Consider the following 25,111-nt stretch of genomic DNA (forward strand, 5'->3'; position numbering starts at 1 on the left):
GCCTAGCTCACGGGAAGGTGGCCATAAGGAAGTGCTGCTTCAGACAAACCTTTGCTCTGTTAAACTTCACTGCGACTTTCCGTGAAGATTACAACCCCTGCAAGGTTGTGGCCGTTAATAATAGTTTTCAGAAAGGCACTTCAGGTGCTTGGAACACTGTGGTGCTTAATTTTATACTTATTAGAAAGGTAAACAAATCTGCAAAAGTTTAGGGTAAAACACGCAATTAGAACTTGGATGTCGCGCTCATCCTCGCGTTCATTTCCCCTCCAGGTATTTCCACGCGGGCTGGTAATTGGTTTGGTAATGGGTAAATGGGGCTCGGGCACCGGCTCCGCCGTCCTTCCAGCCTCCAGCTGGCAGCTCCGCGACCGCTATCGCGTGCCCACGCCCAGATGCTATCTCCTCAGGCATTAGTTTATCAGAGCCGGGGCTCACCCGGGCGTCCCTCGGCCAGCCCTCACAGCCCTCCCGGCCCGCGGCGGGCACTGCCTGCCCCGGGGGCCCGGCGGCCCCGGCAGACGCGGGGTCTCTCCCCGCTCGCTCCCCTCCCAGGCCGCTGGGGAGGGCGCGGAGTCGAACCCGGCCCGAAGCGCGGCCCGGCCGCTCCCCCCCGCGCCAGAGGCGCCCCGGCCGGAGCGGGAGCGGGAGCGGGAGCGGGAGCCGGGGGCGGGTCGCTCTGGGCCCTGCCCGGCCCCCCGCTGCGGCGGGCGTGCGCCGTGCCCGTGGGCGGGGCGGGGCGCAGCGGAGCCGAGCCGAGCGGAGCGGAGCGGCCGGGAGGCGGCGGCGGCACCGGGGCCGTCTGAGGGAATGCACGCGGCCGCCAACATGGCTGCGGCCGCCGCCGGCCGGGCGGCGCGACCCCGTGAGTCGGCGGCGGGGCTGCCGGGGCGGGCCGGGAGCGCCGGGCGGGCTCCGCTCCCGTCCCCGTCCGGCGGCCGGCGGGAGCGCGGCGCTGCGGGCTGCGTGCCGCGGGGCCGGGAGGGCGGCCGAGGCGGCCGTGCCGAGCCGTGCCGAGCCGAGCCGAGCCGAGCCGTGCCGGCGGAGGGCAGCGGGACCGCGTTACACAACGGCCGCGCCGGGGCCGCCTTTGCGTAACGGCGTCAGCGGCGCCGGGCCGGCCCCGGGCTGCCGCGCCCCCGCCGTGCCCCAGGCGGCGGCTCCCGGCGGGCCTCGGGCGCTGCGGGGCGGGCGGGGGCGCGGCGGGGCTCCACGGACGCGCCGCGGGGGCTCGGGGCTGCCGCTGCCGGGCGGGGGGGCCGGGGGTCGCGGGGCTCGGCCGCTGGGCTCCCGCGGGGGTGCCGGGGGCCGGCCCGGTGCCGCCCGGCTGCGCAGGGCGCCTTCCCCCCGGGAGCGGGGCGCCGAAGGCAGCCTGAGGTAAGAGCTCGCGGGCTGCGCGCTCGGAGTAACGCCGGGTGCCGCGGGCAGGTGCGGGAAGGCGGCTCGTCGGCGGGTGTCCCACGGCGGGTGTGCCACGGCACGGGCAGGGGCGCGCACAGACCGCACCGTAAGGGACACAGACCTTCTACGGTGCGGAAGGACCGACGCAGCTGTTGAAACTTCTCCTCCCGTTGTCGTATACACATTACGAATGGTGTCAGTAATAACCTAAGACCTGGAAGGAGAGGGTTGTCGTTCGGAAAGGGAAGGAGCCAGCTGGGCTGGGTGCTGGAGCTGAAGCTCTTTAGGCTGCAGCCCTTTATATCGCTGCAGCTGCCCGCGTCCCCACGTGCACGCTCTTAACCCCAGGTAAGAAGCTGGGTTTGCAAGATGCTTTTTGCTGTCGTTGGTTTCGGCAGGACTGAGGGCGTTCAGCATCCCTCAGGACGCTGTTCAGGAGCGGATCCCACATCCCGGTGAAGGGGCGCTGCGCCTGCATGGCCCTGGGGTGCTGCCCTGCGCTGCGGACGTTTGCTGGAGACCCAGACCTGGCGCGTGCTTGGTGCACTCTGCAGGGGTGGTGCAGGGACACTCGTCCTGTTTAGTCAGCCCGGGTGCCCCTGTACCAGTACTTGTGTTTCCAGCAGTTGTTTCGAACTTACAGTTGGAGCCTAAATTAGGGAGGCGTTTGTTGGTTTTTAGGTTACTGCCTGATACCTAAGTGGGTATGCACTGGATTTAAAGAAAGCCAAAAGCTCGTGCTTTCCTTGATTCCACGACCCAGCGTTTAAGGCAGAAGACACCAAAGGGCTCAGTGGTACTGAGTGTTTCCGCAGCTGATGCGGGGCTGGTTCCTGCCTGGTGCCAGGTTTCCGACGCGTTGTTTTCTCTCCTCCAGTTGTCAAAAGCAGCGGCTCCCTGAGGGTCCCCCTCCGATGGCAAGGCCAGGCATCTGCGGCCGTGGCGGCCAAGAGCACGAAGCCCCAGATTCAGCCAGAAGCACGGTGAGTTTGCGGTGAGGCGTGCGTGGGTGTGACTGGCGGCCGCTGCCCCCGTCTCTCTGCGATACAGCGTGCAGCTTGCCTGCGTAGCAGCACGGCTCATGTCCTGACACGGGTAGTCGTGGGGGTCGGCCTGCTTCGTGTGCCACTGCGCTGTCTGGCCCCGCTCCTGTGGGACAAGGATTGCCTCGTCTGTTCTCTGCGGGGTGAGGCGAGGCACTGGCCGAGGCGAGGGCTGAAGCAGTGCAGAAGCAATAGAACAACCAGTAGGATGTGTTATTTGGGGTTCTGGTTTCTGCTTCCTGGGTTTTATTCAGCAGCCTCCTGGAGGAGGGGAGCAGAAGCCACCTCGCGGGTGGGAGCCGTGGTGTGCAGCCACGCACAGACCGGCAGCACGGCACCCACCCGGCTGCACCGAGGGGAGCCGGCCTCGCGAGCGCTGGTCGTGCAGCAGCCTGCTGCTGGGAGAGGGCATCGGGCTCCGGGTGGGCAGCGCCGGGCGTGCTTAAGGCAGAGGTGATAGTAAGCACCTGGCGTGGGTTTTGGCTCAGTCTCAGCTCGTGGCTTAGGTTTTCTGGCTCAAGTTTCACAATTTCCCGGGTTTGCCTCAGCCTTTCTAAAGGCACATTGTTTTGGTCTTGGAATCTGTTCCTAGAGCTGGGTGTTATAGCACATAACTTTTCACTCTTGAGCCTTTTTTTTTTTTTTGTTAGGTAGACCTACCTCTCCCCCCCCCCCCCCACCTTTCTCTCCTGCTGTGGAACAAATGCACGGTGTCAGCACTTTACCAGTTTTCGAAAACTGAGAAATGATGAAACAGTGCTTGGAAAACTCCATTTAAATGAGTCCAGCAGCCAGCTCGTTTCTCTTACATACGACCTGTTTAGCATGGCCTGTGATGGGTGCTGTGCAGGTAGATGGTCGGCGTAGCTCACATGTGTGCTGTGGAGCTCTGGTGCTTCCCTTTCTCTTTCTTGATGTCTCTTTGGAGCTGAGAGGCAGCAGGTGTTGAACGCATGCTTGGCAGACTTTCTTCAGGGATTCTTTCCCATTTGTGGGAGAAGGTAATCGTTGGCCACTTGTGCCTGGGTTTGGCCCATTCGTATCCTTTGAACAGTGTAGCACACCTAGTCCAAAAAAAAAACCACTGTGGGGAAAAAAATAATACAAAAAAACCATAACCAAACTTACTTTGCATGCAGAATGGCTCTTTGCTTCCTTCACTGCTTTGGGTGACGAGATGTCTCTCCAAAGTAATGAAGACAAAGAGCTGTGGGTAGCTCATCAGTTTTCTGCAGAAGGTGCAGTTTGTTTTGGTTAGTATCCACAGCGGGTGTTCAGCTGAGAGGGCTCCTTGGGCACTGTCCTATAACCTCCCTTACCACGCTCAGCTGATAAATAATTTTCTCTGCACATTTCCAGTTAAACTCTGTGTTGCGAAGTGATAACTTAATAAATAAATAAATAAATCATGTAAATAGTTGTTCTCTGGCTATTCATGTTTGTAGTTCATATTTTTTTCATAAGCAGGATGAACTTTAAATAGGATGCCGCAAAAGAAAAGTGCGGATGGACAAGCTGATTAAATTGCAATTAAAAAAAAAAAAAAAAAGCAGTATGTTGCTAGGATTTGAAATATCGTTTACTTCCATAGGAAACCTAAAACAGGAATCTTGATGCTAAACATGGGAGGTCCAGAAAGGCTGGATGATGTGCATGATTTCTTACTTCGTCTCTTCCTGGACAGGGATCTAATGACGCTTCCAGTACAAAAGTAAGAAGCACTGGGAACTTCTGTGTTACGGTCATTGTGCAGTGTTTCTGTCTTAACTGCAGGCTCAGGCGTTAAACTTTAATGTATATCAGCATTTCTTAGGACTGTTTAGTCTTTGGGACCAGATTGTGCAAGACACGGTATTGTAATTTTCTGGAAATAAGTGTGCCAAGATCAATCTCTTCAAACTGCAAATTCTGGTTTACTGTCACCTAGCAAGTTTGGGAAGAGTGACGGAGTGTAACATTAAACAAGCCACGCAGTGCTGGTTTGCTTATAATTTGGGGAGATTGCCACAGAAAACCCGTTCCGGCAGAGGTTTTTTTTGGGGTCAGGGTGGGTGATTGGGGTTATGATATTAACACGTGTGCCTTTTGAATGCTTTAGTAAATTAGCACCATTCATCGCTAAACGCCGCACACCGAGGATCCAGGAACAGTACAGCAGGATTGGAGGTGGATCACCGATCAAGAAGTGGACAGCAGTGCAGGGAGAAGGCATGGTGAAGCTGCTGGATAGCATGTCTCCTCACACAGGTACTTCTTTACCGTGGTGATTGGAAACTTGTTTGGCCTGATGTGTTGAAAACACAAGCTTGTAAAGCAACTTTTGCTTCTTGGCTTTAATTGTGAGCATAAACAGTGTCCTCTGTCCTGCTAGGAAAATGAAAATACTGCAGAAGTTCTTATTCTTTAAAAACTCAGCATATGCAAAAATGTGGGGTTCACACACATGCAGATACAATTTTGTGCTGCAGTCACTTCTGTGACTGTTGGCAAACGTCTTTGGTTTCAGACAGCAGATTGCTGACAGTACTCATTCAACATACGGTAACACTGTGGCACCACAAACCGACAGCCAGGTCTGTACCCACCTTCTCAGGCTGGATCCAGTATGCTGCGGTTCAGCTGCCACCTCTGTGCCTGAGGTAACTAGTTTGAGTTGTCTTCAGTATGACCACCCTGAGATACTTCTGGCATGTTTCATCTTGTGTAACTTCAGCCATCAGGAAATTGGACATCTGGCCTCTGCTCCTTCCTTCTCTCATGAAGAGAGAGCAGGGCATATACAGAGTGGTTCAGTATATCCCACGTCTGCATCAAAGAGGGGACCTCACCCTCTAAAGGTACCCTTGTCTCTCTCTCCTTTGATTTATAGGAAGAAATCTAGATGACTGTAATAGACAAAGTATGTAATGTTCAGGTGGCTACAGCTAGGTGACAGGAGTCGCAGTTGGTGTTTGAGTGCAAGGTGTCATACCTTGTCCTGCAAGCTCTACTTGAGCCTGAAGAAGCCCACACTGAAGAGAAGTGGTTGACCCCAGATAACAGGAAACGGGAGTATATAACGTGAGTAAATAAGGTAGGGATGGGAGAAGAGCCTGAGTGGCGTTCTTGCTAGGGTAAAGGAGATGGAGATTTGTGGCCATTGGCAGTGGCAGTATAACTTCATGTGACTGTAGCTCAAATTTTTGTACCTTTTATGAAGAGGTGTAGTGAGAATGACGATCCTTTTAGGCTGCACATGTGTGAATGCACCCACAGAGTTAAAAAGTCTGTCAGTCTAGGGTTTCCTGGTTGGTTGTGTTCTGCACGCCGATGCTATTGAGTTTCACAGAGGGGTGGGATCTCCTGCTGTAAAATGCACGGCCACCTTCTCGTGACCGCTGCTTGTAGCTAACGGCAGGACAGTGCCATTCAGCTCCGCACGCCAGCAGCAGCCAGCAGCTGGGGCTGAGACGGAGCCGCGCTCCCTGCTCCCGCTGCTTCCAGCACGTGCCCTTCCCTGCACGGGGCCAGCTCGGCAGGATGCTGTGCGGGGACTGGCTGGCACGATCCAGCTCTGAGGCCAGAAGTTAATGCTGTAATGCCTCTTGTATTTGTCTGGTATGCCAGTGTGAGCTGAAAGGGTTGGTGGCTGCATGGGAGGGCATCAGCAGTCTGAAACTGCTCCCCAAAGCTGCAGGTCTGCCTTTTGTTCCTGTGAAATGTCCCCCAAAATTATTGGTTGCTTCAGAGCTCTTTCCTGAATTACATTGCCTGAATCTGTAGCTGCTACTAATGGATAAAAGATCTAACACCAGTAAGGCCCCATTTTGGGCCTGAAGAGGAAGAAAAGATAGTGTTTTGTGGCTGAACACTGCAGGGCTTGGGTGAGTGATAGCAGCGAGCCCCGCCCGAGGACACGAGCAGGCGATAAGGCCTAATGGTTTGGCATGGCTAGAAGGAGATACTGCCTTTGCCAGTTCTTCCTCGACTATCAGAGAGCTTGAAAGGTGAACGAAGCCTCCCTCCCCTCTCTGCAGATCGCAGAATCTCCCTGAACCTTGCTCCCTCGCAGCAGGGAGGTGTGACTCAGGTATGGGTTACCCTGTGCCACTGTGCCTGGGATGGCAAAATGGGATGGCGTGATGGCAAAACTGTGTAGAAGCTTCTGTGAGTGCCCAAATTAGCAAAGTCTTAAGCTAATGCACTGCAGTGGGCAATTCATGGTGGAATCTGCAGCAGTTTAGCTAAACAGCTTTCAGATTGGTTGTTAGTTGAATTTGACTTTATCTTGTGTTGTTGCTGAGTTAGCAGCTGTGATGAATTCAAGTCTTTGTTCCTCTGCCTCTTTCTGAAGGTGATAGGTCATTTGCTTGCAGTACCTTTTATGCTAGTCTCTTGCTACATGAAATGAAAACCATGACGTTAAAACCACGGCATTAATAAATGTGAGTGGCAGCACTAGAAATCAGACTGACGTCCGCGCAGCAGCTTGAGGGTTGTGGTGATCTTCTGTCTCTGTTGTCTCGTGGGACAGAGAAAAAAGACACAGTGAATCATCGCTGCTTTGACAAGCCAGGAGAAACAGTGATGCGATGGTTGGTCTGTGTGAAACGAGCTGTCTGGGGGTCACCTTTGTTCCAGTAAGGCACTTCTTGGCATTATGCTTTTTTGTTGAAGCAGCAAGCCAGCTTTAAGAGTAGAAGGAGTTAACGAGATCATCGAGTTGCCCACTGTGTTCCTCACCAATGTGTCAGCTGCAGATAATGCTTCTCATCCTGCCATTCCAATAGGAGCACTAAGCGTTTGTATTGGAAAAGCTGCTGGAGTACGAGAAGCAAAAGAGGGGAGCTCTCTGTTCTCTTCAGCTCAGCAGCTTTATGATGAGTGGTGCTGCAAGCTGCCTTTTCCCTTCGGCTTCCAAGACCTTTGCAGGTTTGATGCTGGAGGGTCAGGGAGTCACCCTCCATGTTAGACCATATGCGTCAGTTACTTGATTCTCAGCAGTTTAGTTAAGTCTTTGTGGATCCTACTTCAGATTTGGGTAGGAGAGGGATAGAGGTAGGAGGTGGGGTTTTGTTGTTGTTCTTTTTTAAAAAAAAGATGTCTGGAGCTGAAAAGTAATGCTCTTGAAAGGCTAGGACCAGAATTCCCTTATTCATTCAGCATGTAACACGTCACTGATGCCTTCATTTGGATGATACTTGATCTGTTTTTCCCCACATACGCTATTCTCTAACTTAATTCCAATGGCAGTCCCTTCAAGTATAGTAAAAGCCTGAAGCGGAGCCTGCATCCTGCTCTGGCACCAAAGGCAGCAGCGTGCGTAGCAGCTGCAGCCCCTCAGGGGTCAGACTTGCAACAGGTTCTGAAGATAAAACTTACCGAGTTTATCTGCTTTTCTCAGCGCACCACTCCCACGTACTTTTGTTTGGTGGCCGTTTTTGTACAGTCATGCCTGCCTCTGTGCAGTCCTTACACCTTTAAGGGCTTTTAAAGCCCTTTAAAGGTCCTTTAAAGGCTTTTTTTTTTTTTTGTAACCTAGCAAGAATTTTAAATACCGAATGTGCTAACCATTTCCTTAAGCCTTTCAAGTAACCTTGCAGTGATGCCACGTACTGTGTTTCTTCAGAACAGCTTGAACCAGGTGTGCATCCAGACTGAGCCGTGTGGTTATTGTGAGAGCGTTGTGTCAGAATGTCGTGTTCGCGGGTAGCGCTTTGGGAGCCCCAAGCCCAGTTAATGGGTAACTTGCAGGTTGCGCCTGTGCCATGTGAAAGGCAAAGTGAAGAAGAAACACTTTGCGTCTGTTGTTACCTGGATCTGGGCTTCTAGGGGGCCTGGAGGTTACGGTTATTTGTGTATTTGCAGCTGGTGGAGAACTGAAGTTAGACAGTATCCACCTGTAAAATTCGCCTGTTCACATAAATCAGTCGACTGATACGTAGACTTGTTGAATACGTTCAACACATTACTCTCTGACATTGGGACTAGGATCAAGCAGTAAATAAATGGCCTCACCAATGTCATCTGGGAACAATATAATTTTAAAATGAAGCTTTATTGTCACAGGCAGCTGTCTGGAAACAAACGAGTTCTTCCTCTCTGAATGAATGCAGTTGGGTGGGCTCAGTAGTCTGTAAGAATAAGTCATGCAAATGTGGTGACAGGAAAATCCATTTCTGTTTGTTTAGTGCTAGCATCAGATAGGCTAATGTCTTACAGGGGTAACTGTATTTTAAGGTGGCACCTTTTGCTTTTTTCCACTGTTTTTAGTTACGAAGGTTCTTAGTATTTTTACAGGCTGTATTTTAGCTGAGATTCCCTTACTGTCAGAAGAATGAAAGCTCACAGGATGAAGGGACCATGTTGCTTTCTTAGTTTGGCAGCTCTTCGTAGCAGGAGCTGTTGTGTACCTGAAAGAGTAATCGTGATTCTAACTGTAGCTGCAAACCGAACATGTGTGCACACACAAAAACCTGTTATTTGCTGCCTGTGATCCAGGACAGAACATAACGCTGTGAGAGCGTTGCAAGAAGTTCCCAGGTTGGTCATAATTTTTCCTGATGTGTCCTTCCTTAGGTTAAACTCCTACTGTCTTCGCTCTGGTTAGTCAGATTTTTGTTTTCAATGTCATTTAAAAATGTTAGAGGTAACTGGCCCCCAGGCTCTGAAGGTGGGTCATTACTTGCTACTGCTCCCAGGTGGGAGATTTCTTGCCTCCTGCAAAGAACTGGGGTTGGCTAAACCTGCTTTCTTGAGTCATGTGTAAATCTATGATAGAGTGCAGAACAAGCACAGGACATTGCTTCCTTCAGAAACCTGTTAAATGGTATTTCAGAGCTAGTGACCTGGAAACCAGGAAAAAGAAACTTTGGTTTTATTCTCCTAGAAGCCTCTGTCCTCCACTTAAAACAAAACAAAACAAAAAATCAAGGAAAAACAAGCAAACACAAACCACCACACTCACAAACCTCAAAGCTGACACCCAGAAGGTTAGAGGTGGAAAATGGAGAAACCTGAAATGTTGTCCTTGGAAAGAAAAGTATTGCTTCCAAACTGAAGTGCTTAAAGGCACAAAGATCTCTGTGAAAAACAGAAACAAACCAGAAATGGAAGAACCTGCATCCCTTCCTGAGCACCCCGATCTCCTGCCCCAAACAAGCCCCTGTCCTTGGGGGCTTACGTGCAAGCAGAGCAGGATTACCAGTGTGAGGGATGGTGGTTTGATGACTCCTGTGCTGGCACCTGGAACACAAAAGGGGTAGAATTGTTGGGTTTTCTTGCACTGCCTTGTAAGCAGCTGATATCTGTGAGGTGCCTTTTCCTGTTTGAAAATTAGACCCTCTCAAGCTGACGACTGCAGAGCAGAACATCTCAGTGCTGGCGCACAAAATTACAGCCCAATTGTATTTGAAAGCTTAGTTAGATAACATTTCCTGGAATGAACAAGCTGCTTAAACAATTTGTTTCCTTTTACCAGAATGGGTGGCAGCATGAAGAAAGCCTTGTCTTCCCTAAGTTTTGCCATTTTAATTAGGTTGTGGTATTTAAATCATCCCACTCCTGATTTCAGTGAGGTGAGCTGTGCTGTTAGGAAGACCGCAGCACTTGTGTACCAGCGGTCTGTTAGCGCACAGTCATGTTCATTCACCATCTTTTAGTGGCACGCTTTTACCAGTGCATCCTTTAGATCAGAACTTTCCCAGTAACATATCAGAGCTCTGTGCAGCCTAGAGACCGTGCCTCCGCTAACTAACTGAAACCAGGAGACTGCTGCTTTCTGCAGGTAGTGTAAATCTCTTATTTCTGCTAACGGGAAACTGAGTTACCAGCCAAATACTTACCAAAGAAAGATGTGTTTGTATGACGGTGGTTTCGAAAGGTAGCCAGGAAAGTGTCAACAAGTTTATTTTGACAGTTTGGTGAAATAAACCGCCTGGTTCTGTGCCTCGTACCTGTTAGTTAGCACAGTGTTGCTGAAAGTCACGGTTAGATGCTGTTTTCTGCAACTTCTTCTCCTGTCTTTGGCTGGCAGCGCCTCACAAGTACTACATCGGCTTCCGGTACGTGCACCCTCTGACGGAAGAGGCGATCGAGGAGATGGAGCGGGATGGCATCGAACGGGCCATCGCTTTCACACAGTACCCGCAGTACAGCTGCTCTACCACAGGTGAGAGCCCACGGCTCCTGCACGAGGAGCCCTTGGCTTCGTTGCCAGCTCCAGCTCTTCTGTATTTACTGCAGTGCTGAATTTTAGGCAGAAACTTCTTAGGTAAGGGTAGCTTTGTCACTGTCATTACTGCAAGAGAATATAAACTGAAGCCCCAGGAACACCACTGAGTAAGCTTTCTCCATGGAAGCTGCATAACTGTTCTTCAGTTAAGGAATGGCTTAGCGAGTTATTCTTGTACGCTGTGTGATCTTTGAGACGATTGTTCCCCTCTGATGTTCTCAGTTCTGATCTGGAGTTGCATTTGGAATGTATGCCATTTTAAAATATTACAACACCTTGCTACAAAACCGTTTTCATCCGACAGGTTGCTGATGCCTTGGATAAATTGATGTTGTTAATTCCCTGTATTTCAGGAAGCAGTTTAAATGCTATTTATCGCTACTATAATAAAAAGGGGGAGAAGCCAAAGATGAAGTGGAGTATAATTGACCGATGGCCCACACATCCCCTGCTCATTCAGGTATGGATTTGTAGGAGAGCCTTTGAAGTTAGCAGTCAGAACGAGGTGTGTGAACTGAGCAGGTCTGACACAGAGTCCTCCAGGGACAACAGGGGTACCCCGAAATATTCTTCTTAAGGCACTCTTACAACTGCAAGAAGAATGCTGCAGTCCTCTGCTTGTGCAGTATGGGTGTGCTTCAGCCCCCCAGAGTCAGACGTGCTTGTTCACAGCTATCTCATTGTCTTTTCTGTGTTATCACATTGATGGACACTCCCAGGGGTTTTCTTAGGTTGGTTAATGTAGGAGAAACTTGGTATGTTTGCATTAGCAACTGATTTCGAAAGAACAAAGAACTAAGTAAATACAGATGTTTATTCCATTTCTTTTTAAGAAATGTTTGCTACCAGTGGAAACACTGTATGATGGTAAGCAAGAGGAATGTTCTGAGGAATCACTTTACTTACTACAAGTCGTGGTAGTAAGTAAAGCTCGCTGACTACTAGTCATAGCTTGCAACAGAGCTTATGAGCTTTTTAGCTATAAAATATCCTAGAAGAAGATGAACCTATTTGCTGATTTAAACTGTGTTTATGTATTTTTCCTGTTGCCTAAAAAAAAAAAAAAGAGAGAAGAATAAAAGGAATATTTCAGTGTAAGGGTACATTTTAGTTACGGTAATGAAATGTGTCTTGTCTACTGTGTATGCAGTTGCAGGAGAAGGATGGTTATTTCACAACAGATGTTCTGGCATGATAATGTGTGAATGTGACCACCATGTATACCTTGTTCTAGGAGTGTAGTCATGTTGTTAAAGCAGTTTGGGCTGAAAGGGTCCTCTGGAGGTCATTAGCCCAAATTCCTGCTCAGAGTAGGTCTGTAGTCAACACACAGATCATGTCTCCGTTGTCAGATCAGAGCTCGCTGGGCAGCAAAGAGGTGGTTGTAGCCACAGCAATGGCTGTGCAGGAGCAGTTACAAGGAACCTTCTTGCTCCTTCCTTTCCTGAGAAAATGGCATTTTTGTCCCTGGAGAGAGCTTCTCTTTTGGCTTGGGTTCTGCAATTTTTGTGGTGTGCTGAACAGGAGAGTGGCACTGCCTGCGCTGTGCGTGGTTCCCTGGAGAAATGCCTGTGTGCAGCGCTGTCCTGGGACTGCCATTCTTGTTGTACACTCTGTGCCCTCCGTGGGCATCCTCCTTGCCTTCTGCGAAACACCTATGAAGGATAGTTGTGCTCTGCCCCTGCCCTAGCAGCTGCACTCCTGCCCTCTGAGGCAGGGAACCACAAGTGGGAGGAGGGTGGTGTTGCACTGGTTATATTCCTTCTTCTTGTTACCAGCATCTAAAAACCACTGGGATGGTCACGGGGGCCTCTGCTGTACTGGTACTGGACATTGTTTATTCTGCATACTGAACACCCTGCAGTATGTGCTGTCCTTCACCGTTGCCCCACGTGTACTGAAATGGGAATTTTGAGGTTCTTAAGGCAACCTGGCACATGGAAGCTGCTGTCATGAGTCATTTGCGAGTGCGTTACCTTCCAGCGAGTCCTGATCCAAGTCTTTGCTCTTTCTTTCTGACCAGTGCTTTACCGATCACATACAGAAGGAACTGGACCTGTTTCCACCTGACAAAAGGAAAGATGTTGTCATCCTTTTCTCAGCTCACTCGCTCCCCATGTCTGTGAGTTACGTTGGGCTGTTCCTGTAATTGCTAACCAGAATCATGCTGGCTAAGCTGAATTGGAGGGTGTGCAGCTTGCACACTTGCAGAGTAAAACCACACAAATATAAAGATGAGTCGCTGAGTTGTGGCTGACACGGAGCTGAGGTCGAGGCATGTGAGCTGTGGTGGCTTTGCTGCATTTGCTTGGATGTGCACCGCTGGCCACCCCTGAAGGGAGGGCACTGGGTTAGGTGGATCGGTGGTCAGGCTCCATATGGCTGCTTTTATGGTCTCATAAACTTGCCAGCTCAAACCTGGGTGATAATGGTATTTTCTCACCTCTAGAAAGTATTAATAATGCTTTCCCTGGAGGAATGAAAATAGCGTCTTTGCAGGGCTGCACTAAATGGCATAATCCTCTATCAGTAACCAGTGACTGCAGTGAAATCTGGTCATTTTTTTAAAAAATCAGTGCTGTTACCAAGATGTAATCATATCTATATAAGAAGATTGAAGAATTTGTCCTTTGTCACGGGAAGGAGGAGCAGCAGATGCCGTGGTAAAGCAGCTTCGCTGTTGGTTTGGCCAGGCAGGAAGGCACTTCATCCGGAACGGCAGGCGGAGCCCTGGGGGCATCCCTGGCCAGAGGCTGTAGGGTGGGCTGGGGCGGTGGTGCCTGCGGGCAGCCACCAGCCTGCACCGTGCTGGTGAGGCCGAGCTGCCACCTGGTGCCGCCAACCACGAAAGACTGCCTCTGTGGTGAGGAAAGGGTGTTTGCACAGACGTTCCCTGGAAGAAAACGTCTGCTGTTTGTGTCTTGAAGGTAGTGAACCGTGGTGATCCGTATCCGCAAGAAGTGGGAGCTACTGTTCAGAGAGTCATGGAGAAGCTGAACTACTCCAACCCCTACAGGCTGGTCTGGCAGTCCAAGGTAGGTGCTCGAGAACCACAACACCTCCCGCCGCTGCCAAGCGCTTCGGGCGACGGAGCACGTGGTCTTCCCACAGTGCCATAACCCCATTTTCAGCAAGTATTTCTGCTGGAATAGAGTCCCAGTCTTTTACTCAAATTCAGTCTTTCCAGATACTCTTTATCCATAGTTTCTTGCCTTTTGGGTATATTGCATCAATTTCAAGCAGATTTTTAATACGTCTGTTAGAAAACCCATGATCTCATACCACCCAGTTTGATATTTTTCTTTCTCTGTCAGAAAGAAGAATAGAGCACTCATTGTTTTTTTAAGTGTTACTTTTAGATGGTCTTGGAGCAATTTTTCAGAAATTGTCACTGTGAAATAGTCTTTATAATGACATACACATAACCCAGACAAGCTTCATTAGTCTTGATGAAGACTTCTTGCATTATTTTTTGCTTATTATTACTACTGCAAATAACAAGGAACTTAATTTTTACCAGAGTTATGTAGTACAAGTAACCATACGTCTCAGGAGCATTACACCTACCATGCCATTGTTGTTTTGTTCTTGAAGTTGCATCTTATGGTACATCAGCACCAAATACTTCATGGGTAGATAAGGGTTAAGGTGGGTTTTCTGCATCCTGAATGCTTACATCTTCAAAAGGCAGGTAAATCCCTGTGCATTAGTGATCAGGCTTTTGTTGAACTAAAAATAGCAGAGCTTCATTTAAATTTTTATTTTAATGCAAGTCTCGTTTAAGGCCAGCCCAGGTTCTCTTTTTAGGGGATTTAAATGGAGGGACAGTGGGACAGTATGTCTTCATAAAAACCTAGTGGATAAGTGAGAGGTAGAGTCAAAAGCAGAGAAATAGAGATAGTTGTCTCCTTCTTAAATATATAACTTGGTCTGTGTTGCCTTGCTTAAGGAAAACATGGGTGTTTTTTCTAAGAATGATTTTTTGAGTGTTTTTTCCTCCTTTTCTTACAGGTTGGGCCAATGCCTTGGCTTGGTCCACAGACAGATGAGACCATTAAAGGCCTGTGCCAAAGAGGAAAGAAGAACATGTTGTTGGTCCCAATAGCATTTACAAGTGACCACATTGAAACGCTTTATGAGCTGGATATTGAGTATGCCCGGGTTTTAGCAAATGAAGTAAGTAGTTTATAGTTTTCATAGCTGTTTGGATAGCGTTGCTCCCAAATTATTTTTCCTCTCTCAAAATTTTGCTTTGTAGGTGCTCTTTGCAGTATAATTTGGGGCGTTATTTTTTTTGTAAATTGGAAATGAATCTTAACTCAGGGGAGTTTTTAGCAACACAAAACAGGTGGGAATGAGTCTTTCTGGATTTAACTCTAAGCCACTACTATCCTGGCTAAAACAAAGTCATAAGATTTTTGGCAGTGAAATGAAAATTTACATCGTAGTTGGTTTTGCTATATTCGAGAAAGTAATACTGCATTTCATTCACTCATTTTGGGGCAGCTTCTGAATGAAGTAGAAGGGAGGATTTTGAAGGTGAACTAGAGGAGGATGTAGCAGACTTAACTTTTCTCCTCGTTTTTGGTCCAGTGCGGAGTTGAAAACATCAGAAGAGCAGAATCGCTGAATGGAAATCCACTGTTCTCTAAGGTACCTTTGCTGCAATAGTTATAAAAGTTTGAAGCTGTGCGTTTCCTACTAGATCGTGGATGTCTTTTTGTAATTTTGAAGTATTTTTCATATAAGAGGAAAAATAGAAATCTGTGCTTAATCCGTATACCACAAAGAGTTTTTGTTGACCACTTTTTTTAAAAAAAAGCTCTAAAGTTTCTTTTGACAAGGAAGAGCAATTTTGTATTCATTAATGGCTATCTTTTAATGGAATACTTATTTTAAGATACTGTGCAAGTGCAGTTTTGAAACAGGATTTTCCACTGAATCAGTGGGGGATAGTGCTTGAAAAGTAGAGTGAAATCTGATGGATACAAAGTTTGGCGATCTCACTAGTCTGTGCGACACATTAAAGCATTTTCTGATTTTATGCAAGGAGGTTTGCTCACTTCTGTTTTTTAATTAACTGTCTTTCAGGCTCTGGCAGACTTGGTCTGTTCACACATCCAGTCGAATGAAGTCTGCTCTAAGCAGTTAACGCTCTGCTGTCCGCTCTGTGTAAATCCTGTCTGCAGGGAGACAAAAGCTTTCTTCACTAATCAACAGCTGTGATGGGCAGTGCGGGATGGCACGGCTGGGTTGTGCAGGAAAATTGCCCTGGCGAAGCAGTGCAAAGGAAAATCTGCTTGACCCAGCTCTCTTGTGTTACATACTTACAGGCTGGTAGTCTCAGTGATGTTAACCTCATATAGCAGCTTGGAGAATTTGACTTTTTTTTTTTCTTACGTTTTACTTTGTTTGAGAAGTGTTTGTAGAAAGTAGGGAAACAAGGGTGTGTGTTCTGAGATGTGAAAAGGTCTCATCTCATCTGATTCTGGTTGGATTTAGCATGAGTATGCACCGAAAAGCCTAACAAGCTTTTATACCAATCGGCTTTTGTTCCCTACGGAGGGATTTCTTTGTATGCATTTTTTTCACGAGTGCATTAATTTCAGTTTTCCAGATCAAGCATACAATTACTTTGTTTTGTTTATGCAAGGCATAGCATAACCAGCATCGTCACCAGTTGTCTCTTCTGAGAGCGATCTCTTCAGGTGGGTTCGAAGATCAAGTGACTTCTAATGCTTTTTAAATAATCTGTGTATTTTTTTTTAGAACATAAAGATAAGGTTTTGTTTTGTTTCTTCCTGCCAGAAACTTCCTGTGAAAGCTTAGCTGGGTTAGCAGAACTCACAAGACTTGTTTACATTTCTAGATTAAAACACTTTCATCATCTGCAGGAAAGCCCCTGCACTTGAAAAGCATACAGTGAAAGACAAAATTCTGTTTGGGTGATGCCAAAGAACCTGCGCAGTTGAAACAAAGTGTGTATGTTTCAAATCTAGCAACCATCAGCAGCATGTGTTGAAACATATTGGTTCATCTGTCTTCTCAGCAAAGTGACTTTATTATTATTATTAAAAAGGGCTTTCTCTGTTTGGTTAAGGAAATTTAGTCAGGCTTGTTCTCCAGAAGGTTTATAGATCTGCTCTGTGCTTTCTACTGTGTCACAGTGCTGTGGTATTTGTGGGTATCTATGGACTTACAGAGGTACAATTGACCTAGCTTAATTGATGCTGTTATTTAAGAGTGAGATGATAAATCATGAGTAGTTCACGTTGCAGATGCCTGAGTGCAGAGAGGAGAGCAGGCTGCCCCTCGTGCTGACAGCTGTGTGCTTACACATACCTTTGTCAGAAGCCATGTTTTGTCTGTTACATTTCTGGCACCCATCGTGAGCCTGGAGTTAATGAACTCGTAACCCGTCTACACTTCTTGCTTGTTTTGGCAGGAGTTCGGGTGCTGAATCCACCTTGGTGGTGGTAGCTTTGTGGAGTGTGAGGAGCCTTTTGAGGGCAGTATCCCTTCGCTGTCAGCACCAGGACTGGCATCCAGGCTGGTTTTGGGATGGGAGGGGACTTTTTTCAGAGGCTGTCACCACACAGCATGCCTGATCTCGGCACCTGAAGTAGCTTAGGGTAGAAGCAGTGCAGCACCTCAGTCACTGGTCCTCCCCACGGGGGCTCCCTCCTGGGATGGAGGAGCCACAAAGCTGTGAGTGTTTGCAGGGACAGAGCCATATGAGTATTAGTCTAGCTGTCACCTTCATGGATGTAAATGTTCACTTCACTTAACTTGCACTGAAACACCAGTTCTTTGGCAATGCAGGTTGTTTTCTGTAAATTGATGATTCAGCTAATCATGAGGTTTGAGAAGCAGGTGCCCTGCTGCTCAGACAAGTTTACTTGTGTATGTAACTGAGGCATGAAGAGTTTGAACTTCTGGTCTTCAACAGTGGGGTTGATTAAAAAGAAAATTGGCCTCTGTTGGTATAACAGAGATTTATCTTGTTCTATTTTATGTTAAAGGAATTAAACATGGGGTATTAAAGAAATGAATGGATGCCGTGTTGGTCAGCCAGTGGGCCAGGTACTGCCATGGGCAGTGATGTAAATCCTGGTCTCCTACCTCGGTAGGGCCCACAGCCCAATACGTCTTGAGGGTCGACTGAAAAGTCTTCACTGCCATCCAGCAGCTTCCGAATGTGATTATGGTGAGACAGAATCAAACTCCTTCAGTGCCAGAACTGCCTGTGTTACTGCTGCCCCCTTGTTGCTGTAGCAGAAAAAAGTCTTCCTCCACCCTTTGTACCTGTGCTTCTCAGGGCAGGGAGGCGCAGGGGCAGCTCTGCAGATGCCAAGGACGTGCCACTGTGTGCTCCCTGCCTTGGGCTTTGACTTCCAGAACCTTGCTGTGTTTGTAGTGCTCCCCGACTAGCAGAGGTGTACGGTTTTCAAAGAGTGGGAGAATCTGTACGGGAATTTTTCCCCTTTTGTGGACATGAGTAGACACTGGGCTTTTGAGTGTTGAGTAGGACCAGTAGTGTGACCACAAGACACTACCTAGCCAAAGCGCTCTCTCCAAGACCTTTGGTTGCCTTCAAGTCTTTCAGCTCAGTCTGTCTTGGCATGGAGAGTACCCGAGTGCCCATATCAGTGCTGCAGGGAGTTTGTGTCTCCCTTCTGCCTTTCTTGCTCAGCTCATGGTCTCTGCTCGCTGCCGCAGCAGGAAAAGGGAATGCGAAGCTGATTCCTGCCCTTTCTCAGGCGGAGTAGGTAGTGTTATTGTGTATGAAGGGGTGACATTTTTATGGAAAGGCTTTGAATCAATGCCAAAGGACTAACAATGTCAGCAGTATGCGTGGGGAGCAAATCCCTTATGTCTCCCGTTGGATGAACTTTTCTCCGTTCCCACTTCTCTGCTTGATGCTTATGGGTGAGTGGCAAACAGTCTGTTTTGTAAAATCTTCCCACTCATGCCTCTTTCCTACCAGCTGAAGGTTATTGTGACCTCCAGACCCAGGTTGCCACCAGCACATTTCAGTGTCTGCAGCTGGAAACTGAAGGTTAACTTTATGTGATCATTGCAATGCTATAAATATAGATTAGCTTTTTATTTCCATACTGGAGAGAGTACTGAAAATATTAGCTGGCACTAATTATGAGGCATTACTTTTGTCCCCAGTAATAAAAGGTATTTAAAATGCACTTTTTAGTATGCTAACCACAAGTGAGATAATTACTAAGCATCTTTAGCAATTGTTGCTATTAGACCATAATGCAGAAATCACTTAATTTTCTAGCTTTTAGCAGATGTCTCTCATCTCATAGAGTTGGTGGGGTTTTTCATTTTGCTGAATAGTTTATTGTGATATCACTCTCCTGTTATTTAATGCACATTATTTTGTCTTAGAGCAGCATCAAAAGCCTGTTGAAAAGCTATCTGAGCAAGTTAACTAGCAGCTCCACTATTATTTTTAATAGGAATCGGTTTCTTCCCCTGGCATTTAAAAATTCAATTTTAAAAAAGAAACCAGAGAGACTGGCAACAGTGGGAATTCTGCTGCTGTTGAAATCTTCTGATGCTGGGTTTGATGTTTGGAAGCATTTCCCACTACGTGAACTGACAGTGGAATTCATCTGACCTTACTTAGATGCTTCCAATCCTGATGTCAACATCTGAGCTGGTCTCCTAGGTACTATTTGTGGTCAAAAGATGTTTTTTCATAAGCGCTTCTAAGAAATGATTCATCTCCCCTCGAAGTGGATGTTCACAGCGGGCTGGGTGAGTTCCGCCCCGCTGCTGCCCCTGGGCTGCGGAGGGGGCACGGTGCGCTAGCCCCGGTGGCGCGCTGCCCTGCACGCCTGGCGCGAGGAGAGGTGAATCCCATCCATGTGTGCCTTCCTGGTAGCACCCTGTGGTGCTCTGTAGCTGCTGCATTTGGGAGTCTGCGGGCTTAATCCTCCAGTTATGCATTCGGTTTTCCCCTCTGGCAGACTTTGAACATTTGGTGCTATTGACTCGGGACGCAGTCCTGTCAGACCCTGAGCACTTTGCTCTGACTGAATTATTTGAGTGCGTGGAAGTGTCAGCATCTGGGAGACTGTAGTCTTCTGACAGAAATCTAGTCTGATCTTTTTCATTATCAATTATTCTCCTTTTGCAGTACTTTATTTGCAGTTTATCATTTACATTTGCCTTGACAAAAAGCTCTCCCCGTTGGAAGTGAGCCCCAGCGATGTGTTGAGGTAGCACTCAGGGTACCCGAGCCCTCTGCTGGGAGAGCTGAGCTGGCTGACATGGGCACTGGGGGCTTCGGGGGGGTGGCGGGGACCCTGTCCCAGCCCAGGCTGCTTGGTCTTCCCGCAGCTCATGGTGTGGGCTGGCACACAGCCGGTGCAGCTGGGGAGCGAGAAGCTGACCTGGTGCTGCGGAGCTGTGGCCTGAGTCTGGTTATCCTCAGGAAAGAGGTGGGGAGGGAAAGGTGCTTGCAAATGGAGTGTTGTGAAGCATTTGCTCGTGGTGAGACTGTCCTCCTGATTTAAGTCTGCAGTTTTGCTTTTTTTTTTCCCTTTTTTAGTTGGAGTTTTTCTCTTTTGGAGTTTAATAAAATCTCCCTCAGTACTGGCTGCGTTTTAGAAAATGTGATAGCTTCCAAAAGCGGTGCTGTAATGTTAAAAGGCGTGTGAATAATGTCAGCGGGCTACGCTCCCACTTGCCATGGAGAAGCAGATGTTGCAGTTGAGGTCAGTGGGGCCAAGATTTTCCTAGGAATATTTAGAAGCTCGCTTTATGTTCCCTTTCTCTCACAACAAGAGAGCTGGAAATCAATATGAAGTATAAGATGCAAAGGAGAGAGAAATCCCTTTTATTTTTTAATACCAGATGTGTACAAATACTTGCTTTTAGTCCTACAAATGTATTTCAGATTGAACAAGGACTTCCATTTAATGTAATTAACAATTTGTATAATCTTGCTGTGTACCGTTTACCATGAAGTTGGAATTTCAATTAAAGGTTTTTGGAAGAAGGAACTGAGCCGTGTATCTTGAGTGCAGCCCTTTATGATGTGCTTGATGTCCTCTGTTCCTTTCCTTGTCTCTGCACCAAGGCAAACGCCCACCAGCAGGCACGGGGCAGCGTTCGGTGGGATCCGTCGCAGCCCGTGAAGCTGTTCCCCTGGCAGAGCTGAGGGGTGGCGCTCTGCCTGCTGCTCTTGGGAGGGGATCCCCGTGCACCAAGCGCGCTCCAACTGCGGGCCGTCTGCCTCTGAGACAGCTTTGTCCTCTTCGACTGCTTGGTCCAAGGCATCAGGGAGTTGCTGTTACTGGGAGTAAAATCCCCGAAGATGTAAGGCCCTGGCACCTGTGAGATGCGCTGGTCTGCTCCTCTTGTCCCGAGGTATGTGCTGATGTGGACAAGCCATGCTGGGTCAATCCGTTTGGGTTTTGGGGGTATAACGTTTGGCTTTGGGGGGGTATAACGGCACCTGAGACGGTTCCCAGAGGGCAGGGTGGGCAGTGCTGCCCCCGCTGTCCCTCCTTTCGCCACCTCTTGCTGAGTGCCTGGCACGGCGCCAGGCGACGCAGCGGGATGCGGGAGGGGATGTAGGAGAGATGCAGGTGTGACAGCTTCCTCGTGCCAAGATCCAGCGACATGGGGAATGACAAGGTTGGAGATGGTGAGCAATTTAATTTAACATTAGTCTGCTTCTTGTTAAAACATGGCTTTTGCATGCTTTCTGTACAGCAAGCTCAAGAAGATGGAGAATGAAGCTCTGCGTTCGTTTTGAATCCCACCTGCAATTGTTAATTTATTTAGTTATGTATTAACAGTCTCCAGGCAGATTATTTCTTATGTTAAAAATTAAGTGCTTGATTGATTATTTTTTAGAACAGTGATGAGAGTTGTTGTATGCTTAAGCTGATCCATTAGTGAGCTCTCACTACTAGATTTGACGGGAGGGAGAGGAACGGATGGAAGGAGATGGGAACAAGGAAGAGCGGGTGGCTGCGCTTCCCTTCTTCCCTCTGGTAATTCACTGTCCATGGAATTTCTCAGCTGAGCTGTTTCCTGTATGAGTGCCAAAGACACTTTGCTCTAAGTACTGTCCCGAAGCGGAGCAGCGTGCAGGGGTGCTGGGGCTTGATCAGCACCCGCAGGCCGCAGCCACTGCTCCCTCCTGGTGCCCTGCTGGAACCCGGCCATGGAGCACTGATGGCCGGTGCTGCTGTGTGCTGATTGATGGGGGGCTCCCAGGGCACCTTGGAGTGTGTGCAAAGACACATTTACTCTCTCTGGGGGCAACAAAAACCTGAGACAGTGGCAGAAAGAGAAATGCCCCCGTGGGGCTGGCAGCAGAGCCGCTACCTGTGAGGATTTGAGAATGCTGCAGTCAGTCAGGGCCAGGGGCATGCAGCCTGCACCTGACTGAGGGCACTTACCTGAGGAGTTTGTAAATGTCTTGCAGTAAATAACAGACCTGCTTTACTTCCAAGCCCTGGGCCTCCCTCCCAGCAGTCGTGGTTTAGTCAGGGTTTGTGCGCTCGCCCCCGCCATGCACCGAGGCAGGCGGGGAAGACGGCGTGTGTCATGTGGAAGCAATGGGAGCATGCTTTTTTTATTCCTCGCTGCTTCAGGAACGTGAGGAAATACGCGATTCAGTACTGAGGGGAAGTGGTGTGCAAATGGCCTGCGTCAGGCTCGCTCTTTCGCAGAACCCTAGCATTGCCACCGCCCTGTCTGGCGGCTGGTGGAACTGAAAGCTCGCCTGAGGAACACCAGGGTCTGCCCAGGGATTATTGGAAATAAAAGGGAATCGACTCGAGCCTGCTTAGGGCGAGGTGATCTTCAGTGATGGATGGAGGGAGCGCTAATCCACTGCCGCTCACCCGGCAGGTGCTGCGCTGGCAGCGTGGTGTGTGCTGCCAGGGCGTGGGGGGTTTGTAACGCACAGGGGAGCTGCTGCGGTTGTCTGACCCCGGGAGAAGGCTGTTCGTTGTCCCTCTGGTAGCAGAACAGAGCCTGGGTGCGAAAAGGAGTCTCTATAAGTTACTGGTCACTGGCACCCCAGTAGTCTGAAACCACTGAAAAGGGAGACTGCAACCTCTCAGTTAAGTGCAAAAACCTGCGCTGCTCCAAGCAGCGTCTGGCACAGCTTTGGGAGAATCGCAGCTGCTGTGCGGTGTCCAGGCACAGAGCCTGAATATCCCAGTGTGACACAGAGGAGCAGCAGCAGACCCTGGGGAAAGGAACCTCTCCTTGAGTTCTGCCTCGAGCTGACAGCAAGCTGCCCTGCGGGGACTTCAGGGCTTGGACACTGTTCGGGGTTTACGTTGGATCTTGTGAGAGAGGTGCTAGAGGATGGAAGAAGTACTTTAATAGCAGCTGGCACTTCAAAGCTTGGGAAAACGTCTGGGTGTTTGTGAAATTGTCCGGGATCAGACCTGGGATGGCAAGCAGAACCTCGCAGAGTGACCTGCGGGGGGCTGCCTGGCCCCTTTCACGCCACCCGGCGGGGGGGTCACCGACAGGGGGGTCACTAATGGGAGGGTCACCAATGGGGGGGCCACCAGCAGCAGGAACTGGTGCGGGCTGAGCCCAGGCGTTGTTTTCCCCTGGGAAGGCGGGGAGGGAGCTGTAATGTAGAACCCAGAGCCCTCAGTCATCCTTTTCCTGTCATTTTTAAGGATGATCCATAACGTGTGAACATCACCCGCAACTGAGGCCTAATTACGTTTTTCAAGTGAGCATGTTGCATTTTCAAGGAAGTCTTAAACGAGCACTTAAGCTGTAATGCTCTTGAGTGTACCGCTGTGGATTTCAAGGCTCACTCTGCATCCCGAGGACGGTGCTGAGCTAGTCGCAGCATACTCCCACAAGTACTTTTATCGCAGAGTTATTAGACCATTATGGTCTACGATTGTCTTTTACTGCCTTTGATTTCTTCTGTTGTCAGACGTGAGGAAAGTGATGTGTAATCTGATCCAAAACGCCCTTGTTTGTTTTAATCTACTGTTTTAATATATTATGGCTTCCTGCCATTACACTGTGCTGAGATGGACCCTTGGGTCACTCGTGGAGGTTTTATCTGTGCAGAGCCTGGAAGGCTTTTTCCAGTGGGCATGTCTGGTGGCAGGCAGAGCCCTTCTCCTTTCCCTCTCCTCCACGTGTGTGTGTGCACTTGGCGCTGGCCGTTTCCACCTGGGCACCGACAGTCCCGCTGCTGCCCGCGGAGCCCTCCACACTGTCCATCATGAGTGGTTTTGCTCCTGGCCATTCTGCTTAATCACCGTCCTTGGTAGGTGTCCAAACCCGGCTGCATGCGGCCCTGAGCAGCTCTGCAGCTGCCCCAGCCTGAGCAGGGCTTGGAGCGCAGGGCTCCAAGTTTCTATAAGGCTCTTCGGTTAAACTTACCGGTCACTGGGAAGCATGGATTTCTGCAAAAACCACTCCAGACCGGCCACTTCCCCAGCCCTCCTTCGCTGTGGCTCTAAAATACCTGCAGGTGCACGCCTGGAGAGGAGGGCAACCCCAGCACACCGCCGCTAACTGGCTCTCGGTGGTCACATCCCAACAGGGTTGGGGTTGCTGCAACATTTCCCGTGCAGTACTGCCGTGTTGTGATGCAGACGAGGGCGGGAAGCAGTGCAGCTGATACCGGCTGCTTCTCTGCCCTCGCTGTGCCCCAAAACGGGGCCCGCCCTGGTCCCACGCAGGCAGCGCTCAGCATCCCGGCAGCTCCATAGCGTGGCTGCCTGGACCGCCCTGCCTTCGTGGCTCAGTGGCTCCCAGCGCTTGCTGCAGGGTGCATGGGCACAGCCCACGGCCCCCAGGCAGTGCCGCGGGCATCCCTTCGCCAGGGGGGTTTTCCGCCGCTGAAGCATTTGCAGTGAGCCCCCCAGCTGAAGCCAAGTGGCGTGCCGCAGAGGCACAGCACTGCAGCTGCCGTGTGCTCAGGTCATCTTTCAGCTTTTTGTCAGCTTAATGAAATGGTCCCGCTTCCGTATTCCAGATGTGGCCCCTGCTAAGTGCCTGGAAAATGCACTCCCAGGGGAATGGTCCTGCAAGTGAAATGGAAATGACCTACCGCGGACTGCGTTAGTTTCGCCATAATCACTTCTATTTTCTCTCTTTTTTGCTGGCAAAGTGTTCTTGCCCTCACCCAGCCACTCCCCGGGGCGCTGGCACCTGGGGCACCCCTCGGACCCCGCTGCCGCCTGCGCCTGGGGCACGCCTGCACCGCGCTGCTCGGGATGCCTGGATGGCCTGACCTGTGCCCCACCTGAGCGTGGTGTGGGTGTGTGAACAAATCCACCAGGAGAAATACCGACCTCACTCAGTAGTCAGTCATCGAACCTGGAGGTGCCAAAGCATCATTGTTTATTGGCAGCTTTGGGTAAGAGTGAATAGCGTGCCTTCGGAGGAAGCACTGGGCACATTTACTTGGGTGTGGAGGATG

General features: G+C 49.5%; 1 protein-coding gene across 1 annotated transcript; it reads left to right on the forward strand.

Moving 5' to 3' along the window:
- The first annotated feature begins 727 nt into the window (after window positions 1-727).
- Window positions 728-20,688, forward strand: FECH (ferrochelatase). Its single transcript, XM_035560003.1, has 11 exons — window positions 728-865; window positions 2,279-2,384; window positions 4,036-4,155; window positions 4,543-4,691; window positions 10,459-10,593; window positions 11,010-11,116; window positions 12,680-12,778; window positions 13,584-13,691; window positions 14,668-14,832; window positions 15,250-15,309; window positions 15,748-20,688. Exons 1-11 carry the CDS (start codon window positions 811-813, stop codon window positions 15,880-15,882), a joined length of 1,239 nt encoding a protein of 412 aa, XP_035415896.1. The 5' UTR covers window positions 728-810; the 3' UTR covers window positions 15,883-20,688.
- Window positions 20,689-25,111: the final 4,423 nt, after the last annotated feature.

This window comes from Cygnus atratus, chromosome Z (genome assembly GCF_013377495.2).
Source record: "Cygnus atratus isolate AKBS03 ecotype Queensland, Australia chromosome Z, CAtr_DNAZoo_HiC_assembly, whole genome shotgun sequence".
In the NCBI taxonomy this organism is placed as follows: domain Eukaryota; kingdom Metazoa; phylum Chordata; class Aves; order Anseriformes; family Anatidae; genus Cygnus; species Cygnus atratus.